We start from the raw sequence: 23,342 nt of genomic DNA, 5'->3' as shown, positions 1-23,342 counted from the left end.
GGGTCTCTGACTTGTCCTCATCACTGGCAAGCACACACAGGAGAAACTGCAAAGTTGACGACATGTTGTGATTTTACAAAGCAGTCAGATGCCCTTTACGTTTGTGGATTCCTCACAGAAATAACATGGATTTTACCCATTGTGTTGATAACAATGCATTACAAAGATGACATTTCCTGACTGCAGAAAAAAAAAGAGTCAAAGATATAAAGATCTTCTCTTTCCATTTCTTTTTGTAAACTATGCTGCCGCATTCAAAGTCTCTTACCCCCTGTGTCTGGATCCTGGTAATTAGGATCCAGACCCCGCTCAAGCAGCCTTGTCACCTTCTCGATATTCTGAAGCTGAATGTACTCCATGAATTTCTTTAGATTCCCCTACAATGTAAATTAGAAAAAAAAAATTAGGAGAAAAAAAATCAATTGGAAAATTGGAAATTACATTTGTAAACTGTATATTACTAAATAAAACGCTCTGGTAATCAGAAAAGAGCAGATGTAATCACGTACAATAAGCTCCAACCAATTCTTTAGAGTTGAATAATTTCATCAGGACATGAGGAATCCCAGAATAAAATGTCATTATCAATCAGCACTTAATCTAACCACTTTGTAAGATTCTCAGGCATTATGAATAAATGTGCCTAGTTCCAGCTGCACCTAAGGCCAAAAGTTCTTCAAACATTTGCAATCATGCACAGGCAAAAATGAGACATCCCATGGGCAGGATTAAAGGGAACCTCATCCTCATAAATTGTTAGATGTGCTATATCAGCCCCGTAATGATGCTTCTGACCATGTCCTTATTATAAATGTGTATTTGTATTTGCTACAAAATTGAACTTTTTTTTTTTTTTAAATCAGCCAATTTTTTAATTAATTTTAACCCCTTAGCGACCGCCGATACGCCTTTTAACGGCGGCCGCTAAGGGTACTTAACCCCTTAAGCCCCGAGGGTGGTTTGCACGTTAATGACCGGGCCAATTTTTACAATTCTGACCACTGTCCCTTTATGAGGTTATAACTCTGGAACGCTTCAACGGATCTTGGCGATTCTGACATTGTTTTCTCGTGACATATTGTACTTCATTTTAGTAGTAACATTTATTCGATATAACTTGCGTTTATTTGTGAAAAAAACGGAAATTTGGCGAAAATTTTGAAAATTTCGCAATTTTCCAACTTTAAATTTTTATGCCCTTAAATCACAGAGATATGTCACGCAAAATACTTAATAAGTAACATTTCCCACATGTCTCCTTTACATCAGCACAATTTTGGAACCAAAATTTTTTTTTGTTAGGGAGTTATAAGGGTTCAAAGTTGACCAGCAATTTCTCATTTTTACAACACCATTTTTTTTTAGGGACCACATCTCATTTGATGTCATTTTGAGGGGTCTATATGATAGAAAATACCCAAGTGTGACACCATTCTAAAAACTGCACCCCTCAAGGTGCTCAAAACCACATTCAAGAAGTTTATTAACCCTTCAGGGGTTTCACAGGAATTTTTGGAATGTTTAAATAAAAATTAATATTTAACTTTTTTTCACACAAAATTTATTTCAGCTCCAATTTGTTTTATTTTACCAAGGGTAACAGGATAAAATGGATGCCAAACATTGTTGTACAATCTGTACTGAGTACGCTGATACCCCATATGTGGGGGTAAACCACTGTTTGGGCGCATGGCAGAGCTCGGAAGGGAAGGAGCGCCATTTGACTTTTAAATGCAAAATTGACAGGAATTGAGATGGGACACCATGTTGCGTTTGGAGAGCCACTGATGTGCCTAAACATTGAAACCCCCCACAAGTGACACCATTTTGGAAAGTAGACACCCTAAGGAACTTATCTAGATGTGTGGTGACCACTTTGACCCACCAATTGCTTCACAGAAGTTTATAATGCAGAGCCGTAAAAATAAAAAATCATATTTTTTCACAAAAATGATCTTTTCGCCCCCAATTTTTTATTTTCCCAAGAGTAAGAGAAGAAATTGAACCTCAAAAATTGTTGGCCAATTTGTCCTGAGTACGCTGATACCCCGTATATGGGTGTAAACCATTGTTTGGGCGTATGGCAGAGCTCGGAAGGGAAGGAGCGCCATTTTACTTTTCAATGCAAAATTGACTGGAATTGAGATGGGATGCCATGTTGCGTTTGGAGAGCCCCTGATGTGCCTAAACATTGAAATCCCCACAAATGACACCATTTTGGAAAGTAGACCCCTTAAGGAACTTATCTAGAGGTGTGGTGAGCACTTTGACCCAACAAGTGCTTCACAGAAGTTTATAATGCAGAGCCGTAAAAATAAAAAATCATATTTTTTCACAAAAATAATCTTTTCGCCACCAATTTTTTATTTTCCCAAGGGTAAGAGAAGAAATTAGACCACAAAAGTTGTTGTGCAATTTGTCCTGAGTGCGACGATACCCCATATGTGGGGGTAAACCACTGTTTGGGCGCATGGCAGAGCTCGGAAGGAAAGGAGCGCCATTTGACTTTTCAATGCAAAATTGACTGGAATTGAGATGGGACGCCATGTTGCGTTTGGAGAGCCCCTGATGTGCCTAAACATTGGAACCCCTCACAAGTGACACCATTTTGAAAAGTAGACCCCTTAAGGAACTTATCTAGATGTGTGGTGAGCACTTTGACCCAACAAGTGCTTCACAGAAGTTTATAATGCAGAGCCGTAAAAATAAAAAATCTTATTTTTTCACAAAAATGATCTTTTCGCCCCCAATTTTTTATTTTCCCAAGGGTAAGAGAAGAAATTAGACCACAAAAGTTGTTGTGCAATTTGTCCTGAGTGCGACGATACCCCATATGTGGGGGTAAACCACTTTTTGGGTGCATAGCAGAGCTCGGAAGGGAAGGAGCGCCATTTGACTTTTCAATGCAAAATTGACTGGAATTAAGATGGGACGCCATGTTGGTTTGGAGAGCCCCTGATGTGCCTAAACATTAAAAAACCCCACAAGTGACACCATTTTGGAAACTAGACCCTCTAAGGAACTTATCTAGATGTGTTTTGAGAGCTTTGAACCCCCAAGTGTTTCACTACAGTTTATAACGCAGAGCCGTTAAAATAAATTTATTTTTTTTTCGCAAAAATTTTTTAGCCCCCAGTTTTGTATTTTCACAAGGGTAACATAATAAATTGGACCCCAAAAGTTGTTGTCCAATTTGTCCTGAGTACGCTGATACCCCATATGTGGGGGGGAACCACTGTTTGGGCGCATGGCAGAGCTCGGAAGGGAAGGAGCGCCATTTGGAATGCAGACTTAGATGGATTGGTCTGCAGGAGTCACGTTGCATTTGCAGAGCCCCTGATGTACCCAAACAGTACAAACCCCCCACAAGTGACCCCATATTAGAAACTAGACCTCCCATGGAACTTATCTAGATGTGTTGTGAGAACTTTGAACCCCTAAGTGTTTCACTACAGTTTATAACGCAGACCCGTGAAAATAAAAATTCTTTTTTTTTTCACAAAAATGATTTTTTAGCCCCCAGCTTTGTATTTTTACAAGGGTAACAGAATAAATTGGACCCCAAAAGTTGTTGTTCAATTTGTCCTGAGTACGCTGATACCCCATATGTGGGGGGGAACCACTGTTTGGGCTCATGGCAGAGCTCGGAAGGGAAGGAGCGCCATTTGGAATGCAGACTTAGATGGATTGGTCTGCAGGCGTCACGTTGCATTTGCAGAGCCCCTGATGTACCCAAACAGTAGAAACCACCCACAAGTGACCCCATATTGGAAACTAGACCTCCCATGGAACTTATCTAGATGTGTTGTGAAAACTTTGAACCCCCAAGTGTTTCACTACAGTTTACAACGCAGAGCCGTGAAAATAAAAATCCTTTTTTTTCCCACAAAAATGATTTTTAGCCCCCCAAATTTTTATTTTCCCAAGGATAACAAGAGAACTTGGACCCAAAAAGTTGTTGTCCAATTTGTCTCGAGTACGCTGATACCCCATATGTTGGGGTAAACCCCTGTTTGGGCGCACGGGAGAGCTCGGAAGTGAAGGAGCACTGTTTTACTTTTTCAATGCAGAATTGGCTGGAATTGAGATCGGACGCCATGTCGCGTTTGGAGAGCCCCTGATGTGTCTAAACAGTGGAAACCCCCCAATTATAAATGAAACCCTAATCCAAACGCACCACTAACCCTAATCCCAACTGTAACCCTAACCACACACCTAACCCAGACACACCTCTAATTCTAATCCCAACCCTAATCCCAACCGTAAATGTAATCCAAACCCTAACCCTAGCCCCAACCCTAGCCCTAACCCTAACCCTAACCGGAAAATGGAAATAAATACATTTTTTTTAATTTTATTATTTTTCCCTAAGGCTAGGTTCACATTGCGTTAGGGAAATCCGTTTAGCACTAGCGGATTGCGCTAACACAATGTCTTTTTAGGTGTCGTGTTTAGTGGTCGCGTTAACGTCCCCGCTCTGGAAGATCGGGGATCGGACCTCGGGCGCGCCGCGGACGCTGCAAGCAGCGTCTGAGGTGCGCCACAAAAGAATGGCACCTTGCTAGCGCGAGCCGAAAATGGCACGCTCTAGCGATGCGCTACACCTGAAAATCACATTGCTGTCAATGGTTGTGCTAACGGACCCGTTGCACGGCGTTAATTGTGACATTTTCGCCGTGCAACGCTGTCCGTTAGCGTTAACCCATTAACGCAATGTGAACCTAGCCTAACTAAGGGGGTGATGAAGGGGGGTTTGATTTACTTTTATAGCGAGTTTTTTAGCGGATTTTTATGATTGGCAGCCGTCACACACTAAAAGACGCTTTTTATAGCAAAAAAGTTTTTGCGTCTCCACATTTTGAGACCTATAATTTTTCCATATTTTGGTCCACAGAGTCATGTGAGGTCTTGTTTTTTGCGGGACGAGTTGACGTTTTTATCGGTTACATTTTCGGACACGTGACAGTTTTTGATCGCTTTTTATTCCGATTTTTTTGTGAGGCAGAATGACCAAAAACCAGCTATTCATGAATTTCTTTTGGGGGAGGCGTTTATACCGTTCCGCGTTTGGTAAAATTGATGAAGCAGTTTTATTCTTCGGGTCAGTACGATTACAGCGACACCTCATTTATATCATTTTTTTTATGTTTTGGCGCTTTTATACGATAAAAGCTATTTTATAGAAAAAATAATTATTTTGGCATCGCTTTATTCAGAGGACTATAACTTTTTTATTTTTTTGGTTATGATGCTATATGGCGGCTCGTTTTTTGCGGGACAAGATGACGTTTTCAGAGGTAACATGGTTATTTATATCCGTCTTTTTGATCGCGTGTTATTCCACTCTTTGTTCAGCGTTATGATAATAAAGCGTTGTTTTTTGGCTCGTTTTTTTTTTTTTTTTCTTACGGTGTTCACTGAAGGGGTTAACTAGTGGGCCAGTTTTATAGGTCGGGTCGTTACGGACGCGGCGATACTAAATATGTGTACTTTTATTGTTTTTTTGTTTTTTTTTTATGTAAAGAAATGTATTTATGGGAATAATATTTTTTTTTTTCTGCTTTATTTAGGAATTTTTTTTTTATTTTTTTTTTTACAAGTGTGGAAATTTTTTTTTTTACTTTTTCACTTTGTCCCAGGGGGGGACATCACAGATCACCGATCTGACAGTGTGCACAGCACTCTATCAGATCGGTGATCTGACATACAGCCGGGCAGGATTAGAGCTGCAGCTGCAGCCTGATCCTGACCCGGAAGTGCTCCCTGCAGGACCCGGATGCAGCCCGGCGGCCATTTTGGATCCGGGGACTGCAGGGAGAAGACGCTCGGTACACGGTGAGCACATCACCGTGTACCGATCGTCTCAGGGAAGCCCGCAGGGAGCCCCCTCCCTGCGCGATGCTTCCCTGCACCGCCGGCACACCGCGATCATCTTTGATCGCGGTGTGCCGGGGGTTAATGTGCCGGGAGCGGTCCGTGACCGCTCCTGGCACATAGTGCCGGATGTCAGCTGCGATAGGCAGCTGACACCCGGCCGCGATCGGCCGCGCTCCCCCCGTGAGCGCGGCCGATCGCATATGACGTACTATCCCGTCCATGGGAATTAAGTCCCAGGTCACCTGGACGGGATAGTACGTCATATGGGATTAAGGGGTTAAACCACAGCGCCGTTAATTAACGGCGCTGTGGAAAAAGTCAATAGCGCCCCCCAGAGGCCGATTTTCTCCGGGGTCTCGGCTGCCGAGGGTAGCCGAGACCCCAGAGAACATGATTCGGGGGGTTTTTAACCCACCCCGCATTTGCGATCGCCGGTAATTAACCGTTTACCGGCGATCGCAAAAAAAAAAAAAAAAAGCGATCTCTTTTTAATTTCTCTGTCCTCCGATGTGATCACACATCGGAGGACAGAGAAAAGGGGTCCCAGGTGGCCCCCCCAATACTCACCTAGCTCCCCCGATGCTCCTCGTGTCTCCCGGTGGGCGCCGCCATCTTCAAAATGGCGGCGCATGCGCAGTGCGCCCGCCGGCCGGCGCCGGGAGAATCATTGGGGTCTCGGCTGCCGGGGGTAGCCGAGACCCCAAAGAGCATGATCGGGGACGGTATTACCGACCCCTGTTTTGCGATCGCCGGTAATTAACTGTTTACCGGCGACCGCAAAAAAAAAAAAAAAGTAAAGTGTAATTCTCTGTCCTCTGATGTGATCGCACATCAGAGGACAGAGAAATAGGGGGATTCGGGGACCCAAGCATACTCACCTAGGCAGGGCCGGCTCCAGGTTTTCGAGGGCCCCGGGCGAAAGAGTCTCAGTGGGCCCCCCCTTTAACACATACCCCGATTTATGATGCACAGATACGGCAGAGAAATGTATAGTACAATGCCAGATTTCACTTCTTACATGAGTGACAGCTATTGTAGATTCTGCAGTGTATATATACAGGAGGAAAGGCTCTGTGCAGTGTATATATACAGGAGAGGTGCTTTTCTGTTTTGAGTTTTTCTATGAAACAAAGACTTTTCTACATAAACAACGTTGTTTGGTTTTGCGGCCCCAACAGATCTGTGCTACAAAGTAACAGGCGGCTCGGGCATTAATGAGGGACCTGATGCTGAATCCTTTCCACAAACCCTAATGACCCAATTAGTGCCCCGTCATTAGAAGCTCATTAAACGCCTCCCTGTCCCGAGCAGTCATGTACAGTATGGGGGGATCCTGCAGCCCACCCCCTGACTGCTCCATACCATGCACTGCCCTCTGTCGCGCTCACTATTATCCTGTGCATTTCTCCGTCATCGTTACCCCATGTTACACTTGTCACCCCCCACTACAGAGTAGCAGGGCAGCCAATGTCACCCCCTCCCGGACCCTAATGGCAGCAGGAAATGTCTGCTCCTCTATTGGGTTGGAACCTGATTTAATCAAGGAATAATGTGGATTTGTTGCCGGTGGCTGCAGGGGAAGGGTTAAGTTATGCCATGTCCTTGGTGGGAGCAGTGGCAGCTGCTGGGACCTGGACAGAGACAACCAATGTTGCTGTGCCTGCAGTGTGATGTGGAGGAGAAAAGCTGAGACGCAGAAATCACCCACATGCCAGCACTGGGCAGAGTCCCTCCAGTCACCAGCCTGGGGCCCCAACGTACAGCCCACAGCTCAGATTTATCCATGGCAGCAGCTCCCCTTCTTCCTGGCATCTGGTTGACCCCATTTATGCGGGTCGGATTGTTATCTTTAAGGTTTAGCAATAACCTTCATGCAGATGGGAAGGGGTTAAGCTTCTTCCTACCCCACTGGTGCAGGTTTGGTGCAGCATGCATGTATTCTGGGGTTCTGGGAGAGCTGGGCGACTGCAGGTTGCAGGCTGCACCCCACCAGCTGCTCCTCCAGACATCACCCACATTTTTAGGCAGCGGAGACAGACAGCAGCAGACTGAGCCACAACTGCAACCACTGCTGGATACCATAACACTCACTCAGGCACTGGTAGGACAGAGCTCCTCGGAATCTGCCTGATAAACTTCAGCACTGTCTGCAGCCACCCAGGGGGGAGAGCAGAGAAGTGCTCTCTCCGCCCACAATGTCACACTGGCTGCCTTCTGTTAACCCCTATGTGTGCCTGCCTGGCTGCACTGACTGAGTGAGAAGATGCTTGTGTCAGAGCTGGCACATAGGGGTTAAGAGAACGCAGCCAGCAGTGACTTTGTGGGGGGAGAGAGCATGTTATCTCCTGCTCTGCTCTCCCAGCTGTATCTATGACAGCATGAGTGGGCCCCCCCCTCTCCCCAGGGCCCCGGCATTTGCCCGGTGTGCCGGGTGCTGACGCCGGCCCTGCACCTAGGTTCCTGGATCCTCTTGCTGCTCCTCCTGGCCGCCGGCAGAAGAACATGGCGGACGCATGCCCAGTGCGCCCGCCATCTGTCTCCATCTGCCAGCCGGCAGGAGAACAGCAGTTGGGGCTAAAATTAGGGGTAGGTTTAGGGGTAGGGGTAGGGTTAGGGGTAGGGCTAGGGTTAGGGCTAGGGTTGGGGCTAAATTTAGGGTTAGGGTTGGGGCTAAATTTAGGGTTAGGGTTGGGGCTAAATTTAGGGTTAGGCTTCTTTCACACTTACGTCGGTACGGGGCCGTCGCAATGCGTCGGCGCGACATACCGACGCACGTTGTGAAAATTGTGCACAACGTGAGCAGCAGCTGTAGTTTTTCAACGCATCCGCTGCCCAATCTATGTCCTGGGGAGGAGGGGGCAGAGTTACGGCCACGCATGCGCGGTCAGAAATGGCGGATGCGACATACAAAAAAAACGTTTCATTGAACGTTTTTTTGTGCCGACGCTCCGCCAAAACACAACTGATCCAGTGCACGACGGACGCGACGTGTGGCCATACGTCACGATCAGTCGGCAATACAAGTCTATGGGCAAAAAACGCATCCTGCGGGCACACTTGCAGGATCCGTTTCTTGTCCAAAACGACGGATTGCGACGGAATGCCAAACGACGCAAGTGTGAAAGTAGCCTTAGGGCTAGGGTTAGGGTTGGGGCTAAAGTTAGGGCTAGGTTTGGGGCTAAAGTTAGGGTTAGAGCTGGGATTAGGGTTAGGGTTTGGATTAGGGTTGGTATTAGGGTTAGGGTTGGCATTAGGGTTACGCTTGGGATTAGGGTTAGGTTTGGGATTAGGGTTAAGGTTAGGGTTGTGATTAGGGGTGTATTGGGATTAGGGTTAGGTTTGAGGTTAGGGTTGAGATTAGGATTAGGGGTGTGTTGGATTTAGGGTTTTGATTAGGGTTATGGTTAGGGTTGACATTAGGGTTGTTTTGGGGTAAGGGTTGTGATTATGGTTAGGGTTAGTGATTAGGTTTATGGATCAGGTTGGGATTAGGGTTAGGGGTGTGTTGGGGTTAGGGTTGGAGCTAGAATTGGGGGGTTTCCACTGTTTAGGTACATCAGGGGGTCTCCAAACACGACAGCCAATTTTGCGCTCAAAAAGTCAAATGGTGCTCCCTCCCTTCTGAGCTCTGCCGTGTGCCCAAACAGTGGGTTACCCCCACATATGGGGCATCAGCGTACTCGGGATAAATTGGACAACAACTTCTGGGGTCCAATTTCTCTTGTTACCCTTGTGAAAATAAAAACTTGGGGGCTACAAAATCTTTTTTGTGAAAAAAAAAATATTTTTTATTTTCACGACTCTGCATTCTAAACTTCTGTGAAGCACTTGGGCATTCAAAGTTCTCACCAAACATCTATATAAGTTCCTTGGGGGGTCTAGTTTCCAAAATGGGGTCACTTGTGGGAGGTTACTACAGTTTAGGTATATCAGGGGCTCTGCAATCGCAACATAATGCCCACAGACCATTCTATCAAAGTCTGCATTCCAAAAAGGCGCTCCTTCCCTTCCGAGCTCTGCCGTGCGCCCAAACAGTGGTTTACCCCCACATATGGCGCATCAGCGTACTCGGGATAAATTGGACAACAACTGTTGCAGTCCAATTTCTCCTGTTACCCTTGTGAAAATAAAAACTTGGGGGCTACAATATCTTTTTTGTGGAAAAAAAAATATTTTTTATTTTCACGACTCTGCATTCTAAACTTCTGTGAAGCACTTGGGCATTCAAAGTTCTCACCACACATCTAGATAAGTTCCTTGGGGGGTCTAGTTTCCAAAATGGGGTCACTTGTGGAGGGTTTCTACTGGTTAGGTACATCAGGGGCTCTGCAAAAGCAACATAATACCCGCAGACCATTCTATCAAAGTCTGCATTCCAAAACGGCGCTCCTTCCTTCCGAGCTCTGCCGTGCGCCCAAACAGTGGTTTACCCCCACATATGGGGTACCAGCATACTCAGGACAAATTGGACAACAACTTTTGGGGTCCAATTTCTCTTGTTACCCTTGTGAAAATAAAAACTTGGGGGCTAAAAAATCTTTTTTGTGGAAAAAAAAAATATTTTTTATTTTCACGGCTCTGCATTATAAACTTCTGTGAAGCACTTGGGCATTCAAGGTTCTCACCACACATCTAGATAAGTTCCATGGGGGGTCTAGTTTCCAAAATGGGGTCACTTGTGGGGGATTTCTACTGTTTAGGCACATCAGGGGCTCTCCAAACGCGACATGGCGTCCGATCTCAATTCCAGCCAATTCTACATTGAAAAAGTAAAACGGCACTCTTTCTCTTCCAAGCTCTGCGGTGCGCCCAAACAGTGGTTTACCCCCACATATTGGGTATCAGCGTACTCAGGAGAAATTGCACAACAACTTTTGTGGTCTAATTTCTCCTGTTACCCTTGTGAAAATAAAAATTTGTGGGCAAAAAGATCATTTTTGTAGAAAAAATGCGATTTTTTTTTTCACGGCTCTACGTTATAAACTTCTGTGAAGCACATGGGGGTTCAAAGTGCTCGCCACACATCTAGATAAGTTCCTTAAGGGGTCTAGTTTCCAAAATGGTGTCACTTGTGGGGGGTTTCCACTGTTTAGGCACATCAGGGGCTCTCCAAACGCGACATGGCGTCCAATCTCAATTCCAGCCAATTCTACATTGAAAAAGTAAAACGGCGCTCCTTCACTTCCAAGCTCTGCGGTGCGCCCAAACAGTGGTTTACCCTCACATATGGGGTATCGACGTATTCAGGAGAAATCGCACAACAACTTTTGTGGTCTAATTTCTCCTGTTACCCTTGTGAAAATAAGAATTTGTGGGCGAAAAGATCATTTTTGTGTAAACAAAAGCGATTTTTTATTTTCACGGCTCTACGTTATAAACTTCTGTGAAGCACTTGGGGGTTCAAAGTGCTCACCACACATCTAGATAAGTTCCTTAAGGGGTCTAGTTTCCAAAATGGTGACACTTGTGGGGAGTTTCCACTGTTTAGGCACATCAGGGGCTCTCTAAACGTGACATGGCGTCCGATCTCAATTCCAGCCAATTCTGCATTGAAAAAGTCAAACGGCGCTCCTTCACTTCTAAGTTCTGCGGTGCGCCCTAACAGTGGTTTACCCCCACATATGGGGTATTGGCGTATTCAGGAGAAATTGCATAACAAAATTTATGGTTACATTTCTGTTTTTACACTTGTGAAAATAAAAAAAATGGTTCTGAATTAAGATGTTTGCAAAAAAAAGTTAAATGTTCATTTTTTCCTTCCACATTGTTTCAGTTCCTGTGAAGCACGTAAAGGGTTAATAAACTTCTTGAATGTGGTTTTGAGAACCTTGAGGGGTGTAGTTTTTAGAATGGTGTCACACTTCATTATTTTCTATCATATAGACCCCTCAAAATGACTTCAAATGTGATGTGGTCCCTAAAAAAAAATGGTGTTGTAAAAATGAGAAATTGCTGGTCAACTTTTAACCCTTATAACTCCCTAACAAAAAAAAATGTTGTTTCCAAAATTGTGCTGATGTAAAGTAGACATGTGGGAAATGTTATTTATTAACTATTTTTCGTGACATATCTCTCTGATTTAAGGGCATAAAAATACAAAGTTTGAAAATTGCTAAATTTTAAAAATTTTCGCCATATTTCCGTTTTTTTCATAAATAATCACAAGTAATATCGAAGAAATGTTACCACTAACATGAAGTACAATATGTCACGAAAAAACAATCTCAGAATCAGCGGGATCCGTTGAAGCGTTCCAGAGTTATAACCTCATAAAGTGACAGTGGTCAGAATTGCAAAAATTGGCCTGGTCATTAAGTACCAAATTGGCTCTGTCACTAAGGGGTTAAAACATTAACAGCTATAAAGCAGGATATCCAAATCAGAACATTTAAATCACAACGTAACCCTCCCCCTCTCCCAAACTCTTTTGAACACCAGTCGTACTCGACCGTACCGTAAATTACAATACACGAATAGATATAAAATCCAAAACATCTACAACATGTCATTTCCCACTTTGTCTGGACCGGCTAACCAGCGCGAAGTCCATACATATAGAGTATCTATTAGGGCTCTTTAGTACAACATTAAAGGACAATGATTAATAGTTGGAGTACAAAATTTGTCAAAATATGCACTTCTGTTCCTTTTGGAACCCTCTGATATCCAATTCTTCGCAATTAGTTTCCTGGCGGAAAAAAAAGGGGGAGTGCAACAGGAATTTTCCCAAACAGGTTCACTTAGGCAAAATGAAACTTTATTGTCAGTGCTTACATTCCCATACTAGTCCGGCAGCGCCGTCACTTATCTCTGTACTAAGACAGACCATCATGTATGGCAGAGGTGTCAAACTGCATTCCTCGAGGGCTGCAAACAGGTCATGTTTTCAGGATTTCCTTGTACTGCACAGGTGATAATTTAATCACCTACACAAATAATGAGTTGGTGATTAAATTATCACCTGTGCAGTACAAGGAAATCCTGAAAACATGACCTGTTTGCAGCCCTCAAGGAATGCAGTTTGACACCCCTGATGTATGGCGTTAACAGGGAGGAGAACAAATCGCCCCTCTGCTCCTCCTCCCTAATCTCACAAGCGTATACATACGTGCTCTCTGATGTTTTATCGGATAGCACTCGGCCCAATGTTGTAGTATGGGGCAGTGCAGATCTGCGTTTTATTTCTCATGCCAATTCGGGATGAGAAAAAATTCACAGCATGCTGCAAGTGGCTCTGCTAATCGGATGACATGCACCCATACAAGTCTATGGGTGAGAGTAAAACATCGGATGTCATCTGAGTGCAGTCCGATTTCGCAGATTCAGACAATGGAGAAGATGGAGCGATTTTGTTCTCCGTCTTCTCCACTACCGTGCTCCATTTCTCTCACGCATACAGTAATGTGACACTCGGATCAGAGTTTGAGCATAGTGTCGTTAACATACAGTATTCAATTCAATTGTCTCGCAGAGAGAGTATGCGATCGCGTGACTCCAACCCAAAAGAAGTGATTTACCTCTTTATTAACATTATATTACTACCAATAAGCCAATCATATAATAGGCACCAGCCAGAATGATCTAACACAGAAGATGATTTTTGTTTTAATTCAACTAAATGAATGGATGGATAAATATTAATATAATCAGTTGTCATGGTTAATATCAGATGGCATTGTAACGTATGCATGATGTGCAATATATAAAAATACATAGAGGCAAATTATCACTTTCTGCTTCCTTTCCTATTTTATCCTATTTGTAAGAAATCTTCTGTATGCGTCCTAGTAAATCAGTTATTTCCCCCTGTCCTCACTATCCTGTGTCCGGCTGTGAGACAATTTCCTGCAGAAGGAGCCTCTCCCCTTTGTCTTACCTGCAAATAGAACTCAAAATTGTTAAAGGGGCTGTCCAGTATCTAAAAAAAATTGCAATAGCACTGGAGCGCCTAGGTTATAAATGGTAAGTGATATTTATTCTTGTGTGATGTCCTGAAAGCCAAGGTTTGGGTTGATGTACAGCCTGGACCAGGCATGTAAACTATGTTATCTTGTATCATATCATGAAAGGTAAGTCCAAAAGAACAATTAGGGATGTCACCTATTCAGACAGAAATCAATAATGCCACCACCAGCACATAACATCCGTGATGGTAGATACGCAAGTGACCACTAAAATTTTTTTTTTTTTTTTTTTTTTTTTTTTGAAAAATCAATTTTTTATTTAGAAATAATTTAAATGAATACAAATATAATAACAACAAGGTGCCTCAAAATGTGGGGAACGTCTGACAGAAAAAAACAGTATAGGGCCAACCCTAAAATATGAGCACAATTATAGCTCCAACAGTATACATAAAATTGGTTTTGTATATTCCACACACATTCACTTTAATATCTTTAAATCTACTATAACAGACTATGTAAGGTCGCTGTCTCATAAGGATAAATCCATCCCACTATAGTGTATCAGTAAGGGGCCAGGAGTAATAAAAAGTGCAAGTGCATATGTGCAAAGAATATCTTCTCTAATGAAGTGTCAGTGCATCATGAGAAATATTTTGCTGGACCCACTGTTACAGATAAAATATGTTACCTGGGATATGGATTGGTGCAGAGCTATGGCTACCGCTGTTAAACCTTTGCCCAGGTAAGACATTTTCTGACACATCTCTACATTAAGGGTATGTGCACACGTTCAGGATTTCTTGCAGAAATTTCCTGACAAAAACCGGACATTTCTGCCAGAAATCTGCACGCTTTTTTTTCGCGTTTTTTAATGCGTTTTTTAAGCGGTTTTTGTGCGTTTTTTTCCGGAGGTTCCCAATGCAATAAATAGCGGGAAAAACGCAAAAAATCCGCAAAATTAATGAACATGCTGCTTTTTTTACCGCGTCATGTGCACAAAAATTGCGGAATGCATTCTAAATGATAGGATGCTTATGTATGCGTTTTTTAATGCGTTTTTATCGCAAAAAACATGAAAAATCCTGAACATGTGCACATACCTTTAATCTAAGAAAATCCCTGCTCTCAGTGTCGGCCCTGCAGTAGATATTTTTACAAAATTGGTTACAAAAGATGTTGGCCAACTGACATGTACCAAAAAATGGTCACATAATCTCACCAAAAATGAACAAACAGCAATAAAAGAACTTCAAAAATGCAATGATTTGGTCTTTAAATTGTCCAATAAGGGAGGCAACCTGGTGATCTGGCCAAATTCCCTTTATGAGAAACAAGCTGTTAGGGCTAGCGGAACGCACCAAATAATAAGATAGATTAAGGTGCGTTCGCAGCCCGGGGTCCACCGTGCAGAGATGGAACCTGCTGCCAAGTAATGACGGACTATATGACGGTACAATGTGAATGCACACACAGGTTAACTTCACCCTGTGTGAAGAAAGCGAACCCTGTTAAGTCACAGGGCCGCGGTACCACACACAAGAGCGCAAGCAAGGAGTCACCAAGCTCAGTCCCTAGACTTGGGATCCGAGTCCGACTAGACTACTTGCGCTCAACACCGCTAAGGGGGTGTCAGCGTAATGAAAGTAATAATAACAGATGCACGAGAGTGCATGCGGTGCCGCACTGGCGGACGCCACTACCCACCCAGGCTTGGGTCAGGAAAGCGCTGTGAAAGCGCACGGTGCTGCACTGGCGGTCACAGCAATTAGACGCTGTATGGTGTGTAACGTGCTGGTAGCTAAGTCGAGCGCTAGATAGCAATCACCCACCTTCTGCGAACAGTCATCCAATAGGGAGGGGATTTTAATGAACGACATTCACTCACAACACACACACGTTTACAAATGTACACTAGCGCATGGCCGTGCGGTCATGCGCAGCTTATATAGCTGCAGCACGTTCAGGACCTTCCAATAAAGGACCAATGGGAACCGCTGCAGCATCTGAGCATGTGACCCTCGATCTCCAATGGGAGATCTCACCCTGGGCATGCTCAGAAGGGAAAAAGCAGGACTTCAAAGGCAGAAGCAGGCAAAGCAGCAGTAATGCACAGAGTGAGACTGAGCAAGACGCTGGGAACGACGTCTCCGCTGAGCAGACTCCACTGCGGCTGGAGAAGAATGGGAGACCGCAGCAGAGATGGTTCGAGATTCCCCCTGTGCAGAGGCGGGAACTCGACACCTAACAAAAGTGAATAAATGATTTAACGATGCTAACTGTTATAGGAAATTGCCCTCTAATCTTATTACTATTTTTCAAGCCGAATTATATTCCATCTTGGAAAAGCAGTTACTGAAGGAGTCATTCCAAAACAAATGCTTGATGCCATTTAATCTTCAAATCCACAGTTACCTACATTCTACCAAAGATTCATACATTGGTGGGCAATGGCTGTCTTTTTGAAATAATATGTGATACCATTGACTACTTCCTGAAACCACTAGTTACTACTCTTCTATCAAACGCACCAAGCTGCAATACACAGGTTAGACAGTATGTTTTGTTCAGAAAATATGAGTATGGTTACTGCGGATGTGTAGTCGCTGTATACGTTCATCAAACATTCGGATGGACTTGCAGTGACATCCTGGTTCATCAAATCCAGCAATATTGAACCCCTTCTACTTCTGTTACTTGAAACAGGTGTACTTGAACTTACAGGGTACCGCCATGGGTGCATCGTGCGTGCCCTCATATGCTAACCTATTTCTAGGAGCCTAGGAATGTGAAATTTTCAGCAGCAAACAAGTATCAGGAATTGAAAATACCCACTACTGGATGCGTTATATCAACGACATCTGATTCCTGTGGGAAGGCCCAGTTAAGGATCTATATCTTCTATTGGTGAGACTAAAGAACAATGATTGGAACATAAAGCTATCATACAAAACTGCGAGAAAATTAGAATTCCTTGATATCCAAATCAATACCCTTAGTAATGGCAACATCACTACTGACCTTTGTCATAAACCCACTGCCACTAACTCATTGCTACATGCGACTTCTTCCCATCCGGCTTCCACTATACGTGGCACACCAATTGGTCAATTTCTGAGGATCAAACGTATTTGTCCAGATCAACAGCTATTTCCTATTAAAGATATTATAGTAAATGTGTGTGGAATATACAAAACTAATTGTATGTATACTGTTGGAGCTATGATTGTACTCATATTTTAGGGTTGGTCCTATACTGTTTTTTTCTGCCATACGTTCCCCACATTTTGAGGCACTTTGTTGTTATTATTGTACTTGTATTCATTTAAATTATTTCTAAATAAAAAAATTATTTTTTTTATTTTCTAGTGATCACTTGCGTATCTATTGTCATGGATGTTATCTGCTGGTGGTGGCAACATTGACTTCAATGTTATCTTTTAGATGTTTTAAAAATCTTTTATATGAATTTGAACACATTTTTAATTAGGAATCAATTTTTCTATGGTGCTGGAATTTTACCAACTGACACTTGGGATAATGTACCTTTTTCTCAGGGACATCAATCAAGTCAGAGTGGAAGGAATACAGCCATCTTGCGTTGTTTCCTGACCATTTTCACCACTATGACTGCAGACAGGTGTAATGCACACACAGCCCATAAGCATGAAAAGGAATTTGTCTTAAGGTTATCTGCCACCTAATATGAGAGCAGCATGATGTAGAGGCAGAAACCCTGATTCCATCGATGCATCCCTTATTTGGCTGTTTGCTGTAGTTTTGAAAAAAATCACGGTTTTATCAGCAAGAGATAATTATTAGAGGGCCTTATAATCTATATATATAATTGCCTAAGGGTTTTTCCGTCTGTCTGTCTGTCCTGGAAATCCCGGCTCTCTGATTGGTCGAGGCCGCCAGGCCTCGACCAATCAGAGACCGGCACAGCATCGACGTAGAAATCCCGCGTCTCTGATTGGTCGAGGCCGCCAGGCCTCGACCAATCAGCAACGGGCACAGCGACGATGATGTCATAAAGGACGTAGACATCCTGCGTCTCTGATTGGTCGAGGCCGCCAGGCCTCGACCAATCAGCAACGGGCACAGCGACTATGATGTCATAATGGTTGCCATGGCGACGATGTCATAAAGGTTGCCTCGATCAATCAGCGACGGACACAGTCTGCCGCGAATTCTGTAATCATCATTGTCCATATATTACAGGGACATGCATATTCTAGAATACCCGATGCGTTAGAATCGGGCCACAGTCTAGTCTTCTATATTCATGAGCTCTGTATAACCCCACCCCCAACAGTGATTGGCAGCATTCTGCCTATGCACAGTGTACACAGAAAGCCGCCAATCAGTGGTGTGGGCAGAGTTATACAGAGCTCAGCATTCAGAGAACTGGTATAACTGCAACAGATAAAGCAGTGAAAGCAGCCCACTAACTGATACATCGCTGTAATCAGGGTCTCTGCCCCTATATTATGCTACTTCTTTGATAGGGTAGCAAAAACCTGGTGACTGGTTCCCGTTAAGCTTCTTTTTTTTTTTTTATCAAAATAAGGATGGTTAGGTGATGGTGAGGACCAGTGAGGTAGTGGAGGCAGTTTAAGGGGCAAAAAACATCTGACAGGTTCCCTTTAAAATGAAATGTTACGCATGCAGCCAGGAACAATAACAAAAACCTTTAAAAGAACTGTAAATCAACTCATGGTTTATTCCCTCTCTCACCTACGAGCAACCTTCTGACAATAAAGCTTCAAGAAAGGAATGAATAATCGGGGAAAACACTGGAGGAGGAGGAATAGGAAGCAATTAAGTCTAATTGTATGCACTGTTCAATGAATGTGAGCCTAAACAAACAAGTGTATAAAATACCGCACATGGGACTGACAAATGTGTGCAGCCCTATTTTCAAAAGGCAAAATGTGATGGCTAATGAGAGGGTAAATTACATATGGCAGATTTTTGGGAAAAATATTCTGTGACTGTCCCATTCATCTGACTAGGATTTGTAGAGATTTCCATGCATACACTGCTGACACAACCTCATTCACAAACATGGAAGGCATTATATTGCTCAAATTTTCTGAATGCCAACAGTTACATGTGGGGACTGATGGGTAAATCTAATAAGACCACTTCAAAAGTACCCCTGAAAATGTATGTCACAATCCATTTTTCGATTCGTTGCAGTTCTGGTTCCACTCTGTTTTCAATGTAGCTTTTTTCCTTTCAGGATAAGCGGGGGTTAATGTAAATTTTCCCTTGCTGGCAATCTGCTTCAACTACAGAGCTGCTGGGTCAGCTGATGTAGGTGGTGACCACTCCCACCATGCTTTCAATGGTTACCTGATGCATCAGCTGACTGTTGATGATAGAGTTATTCTATGGAGACCAGCCAGTACACTAGCCAGGGCAGTGCGAGGTGACAGTGAGGGATGAGATTCCTGATGGCGGTGGGGGGAAGGACCCACTTAGGGCGTTAGAGTAGTGCAGGGACAGACTCAGGTGTGAGTTCAGGTGGTGACATCCCTCATTCCTTATCGGTGGGGCCTTCCTCTACCCTATACCATCCAGTTGTGTGTGTGTTGTGCTGACCGACCCCCTGCTGACAGTATGAAATGTATGAAAATGTATTTAGAGGAAACAATTTCTCCTAATGCCATTGACTAAGTAATTGGTGATTTCAGTGATCAATGAGCCACAACACATCTCTTGCCTCACAGGCTCTTGCAAAGTTTATTGGCGGCAAAATAATAAATATCGCCTGCTTCTACTCTGAATGGGTGCATTATGCACCAACCACTAGACAGCTGGCATTTTTTGTAAATGCCCATGAGCCAGAAGTGTAACCATGTTAAATATTTGATTCCGCTTTATTCAAACAGAATATTAAATACTCTGCCTTCTATAAAGCGAGGCTGTGCATTAAGAAGATAGCAAAGTATGTCTTCTGCCAGAAGTATATTTATGTTAATTAGCGCTCCACATATATTGTTGGGAAAATAGGAGCATGTTTGACAAGTCTAATTTGTGCACCAGTGTAACAGGAGCAGCAGGTGCACGGACGGGTAAGACAGGGAGCTGCTAATACATGGAGATGTGGAGTGCACAACCCACCGCAAAAACCTGGGCCATGGAAAAGTTGGCACCAGCACAAGCAAACAACAGGATTATGAAACAGGGAATTAAAACTTCAAATATGCAATGAACATAAGAAATTCCAGGAGTAAAACACATCTGTGCTGTATAGTGTTTAACCCCTCGCTCCTGTTATGTTCATACTTTACACCCTCCGTGACTGCAGGCAACTCAGCTTCCTTGTGTGTTTCCCTTAATTGTCTTTTTTGGAATTGTTTAGTCTGTTGAGCTAATTTTAATGGTGTTTTACTTATTCTGGTACGTGGCTTTTACCTCAATGCTAGAGACTATGCTTTATAAGAAACGGAACGTGAAATCATAGATGGAGCTGATAGTCAGCTGCTTGGAATGACTAAGGAAAAAATGGTAATTGCAGCTTTATTAAATTATTAAATTATTTGTATTAGGAAAGGTTATTCCCTTCTCGTAGAACAAGTAAGGTCTTCTGGGATAAAATTAGTATTAAAAAAAAAAATCTTATATGTCAAGCCGGGTCTAACCTGCTGATGTCATCGTAATCAGCCGACTGTGTAATGTGTATAGGGGCCTCCCAGATGGGAAATACAGATGGAGTGGTAGGAATTCTAACAGTTTATCCTTTCATTTGTCGGGAGGTCAGCGGATTATTCTGCTAGCACCCCTCTCATAGAGGACACAGGAACCCTAGCCTAAGGCGAGTGTTCCCGTGTATGAGGGCGTCGGGAGACACAGCGGTCAGACACGCGATCATTCAGCTGACAGCTATGTAGTATGTATGGTCAGCTTCAGAATGTGTGCAAAATGTAAAAAGTCATACCCATTTTACTGATCCCGCGTTCCAGTTCCAGTGCCTCCCAGTACCCTGCCGGTCTCTGTACCATCCCATAGCTGATCCAGTCACGTGACCAAAGCAGCCAATCACTGGTTTGTTTATGCAGTCACATGACTAAAGGGTTTGTGAAGTCTCTGTACTTCCTTACTGCTAATCATATGAGATCTAAATGAAGGAGAAAAGCAAAACTGACTTTATTTATTTATTTTTTTAAATATAGTGTTCTTGAGGAAGGGACTCGTGGTTCAGATTAATTGAAGTGGGAACCTCAGCACCACGTAAGAAAATGAGACTGGGTCTTGCTGCAGTGTTAATTTATTTGATCCGGCAAGAAATCAAAAACAGATCTGGTCCTACGTCTCGATTGAGAGCGGTCTTTGTCAAGGACATCAGTGTATAGCAAGAGTCGGGAACTAGGAAACGAGGCAGGGTATGAGCCATGGGCATTAATTGACAAAAGCATTCAATCACTTGTTGGCTTCAACAGTGACGTGGCTTAAGGGTTTGGGTAATCTCTGTACTTCCCTGCTGCTGATCACAAGCTGTCTAACGACCAGTGGCCGCTTCGGGCACACAACCAACTGGAAAATACAGAGACCAATGGGGGCCATGAAGAAACAAAGCTAAGAAAAGGGCATTAAAGTACGAATCACTTTTTGGATTTTATAGTTTTATAATCTGTTTCCAAAAATTTTTTTGACATCTGTCTGACACCTTCAAGGGTGTGTTGCTGGGTGCGGGGCGGTAAGCAATTAGCAACTTTTATCAAATGCTAAAATCATACTGTGTGAGCTACAACTCAATTCAGGTCCCACAGTACACAACAACATTAGGGTTCCTTGGATATTCTGGTTTTATGTAAAATTACACTGATTGATCATGTGAGATCCATCCCCATTAATTGTGTCACTTAATATTAAGCAGAAATAAGTATGCTGACATGCCTTATATACCAGACACACAGAGCCCTATATACAGTAAGAGCCCACAGACAACCTCCTATATACAGTATGAGACCCCTTAGCCTCATATATACAATATGAGCCCCAATATCGCCCCTATATACAGTATAAGCCCACACATAGCCTCTCTATATACCAAATGAGCCCTCACATAACCTTCTATATAGAGTATAAGCCCCAACATAGCCTCCAATACACAGTATGAGCCCCCATATAGCCTCCAATATACAGTATGAGCCCCCACATAGCTTTCAATATACAGTATGAGCCCCCACATAGCCTCTAATATACAGTATGAGCCCCCACATAGCCTCTAATATACAGTATGAGCCCCCACATAGCCTCCAATATACAGTATAAGCCCTCACATAGCCTCCAATATACAGTATGAGCCCCCACATAGCCTACAATATACAGTATAAGCCCTTACATAGCCTCCAATATACAGTATGAGCCCCCACATAGCCTCCAATATACATTTGTAGAGATTCCAAAGACTTACTGATAGGGAATTTAGATTGTGAGCCCCATTGGGGACAGTGGTGATAATGTTTGTAAAGCGCTGCGTAATATGTTAGCGCTATATAAAAATAAAGATTATTATTTATGTCAGATCTGCTGTACTGCCCTTCCCCCACCCTGGATGCCTGTGAGATGGAAGCTGAAGCACTATGAGAGGACAACTGCTACTGCTATGTGTTAGTACAACAGAAGTAAACATTTTCTCAGTACAATGTTAGCCCTACTGTACTGTGTTATTTCCGAGAACACTATAGAGCTGTATGTCAGCACAGGAGCAAAGTGTCACTCATTGCTTGGCTCACACTGGTAACATCCCCTTTCATTTAAAAAAATCTCCAGGGAGATTCTCAAACAGATCAGTTTTCGGCCCATTTATCTTAACCTCTCCTTTACATATTAAGAAATATGTGGATTTCTCAGGAAATGACATCAGCAGAAATCGATGTATAATTTTATTCAACTTTCTATGACGTGCAAGCCCAAATAGACGACTTAGGAGAGTTGTCCTCCCAGACCAATTTTCTGCATGTCTTTTTACCAATTTTTGATGGACATCCAGTTCTAGACAATGTCAATGCTGTACCAAATTTAAGCCACTTCTTGATGACCATCATCACAGTGTTTCTTGGTGTATCTATTGCCTTGGAAAAAATTTTGTACTCTTCACCTGACTGATAACTTTCAACAATATTATCCCTTTTGCTGTGTTGTAAGCTGTTTATGGACCGTGGCTTTTTCAACTGTGAAAATGTCAAGAATATCCCACTAGAACAGCTAAACATTATATAGGGTTAATCAGAATCACTGTAAATGTGTACTGACTACTGATTAATATGCTTGTAAATGTGACTGGCTAATTCTGAGCACAACCACATCCCAATTATAATTCACATGTATGCAACGAGATCATTTTAGTTTTGTTATTTGTCTTTTCACCCCCAAGAGCGGTGCGGTGTTTCAGTGAAAAATGTAGTTTAGCAGCCGCTACACGGGAGACTAGTCGGACAGGCAACTTCTCTCTATCTGCTGCCAGTGACTGAAAGGTCTTTTCCTGCATGCGTGTCTAAGGAAAGAACTATCACTCCAGGACAGCAGGAGGGGAGAAGCTGCCAGAGA

At 43.2% G+C, this 23,342-nt stretch overlaps 1 protein-coding gene across 4 annotated transcripts in view; it reads right to left on the bottom strand.

Moving 5' to 3' along the window:
* SHANK3 (SH3 and multiple ankyrin repeat domains 3) overlaps positions 1 to 23,342 on the bottom strand; it is a 614,328-nt gene that overhangs the window by 221,933 nt on the left and 369,053 nt on the right. For all 4 annotated transcript variants that reach the window (XM_069765494.1, XM_069765495.1, XM_069765496.1 and 1 more), the window contains exon 6: positions 269 to 377. In XM_069765494.1, the coding sequence (XP_069621595.1) occupies positions 269 to 377 (109 nt within the window). The remainder of the gene's footprint in view (positions 1 to 268; positions 378 to 23,342) is intronic.

Source organism: Ranitomeya imitator, chromosome 4 (genome assembly GCF_032444005.1).
Source record: "Ranitomeya imitator isolate aRanImi1 chromosome 4, aRanImi1.pri, whole genome shotgun sequence".
Classification (NCBI taxonomy): Eukaryota; Metazoa; Chordata; class Amphibia; order Anura; family Dendrobatidae; genus Ranitomeya; species Ranitomeya imitator.
The sequence above is the reverse complement of the archived record's forward strand: the minus strand, read 5'-3'. Positions and strand labels throughout refer to the sequence as shown.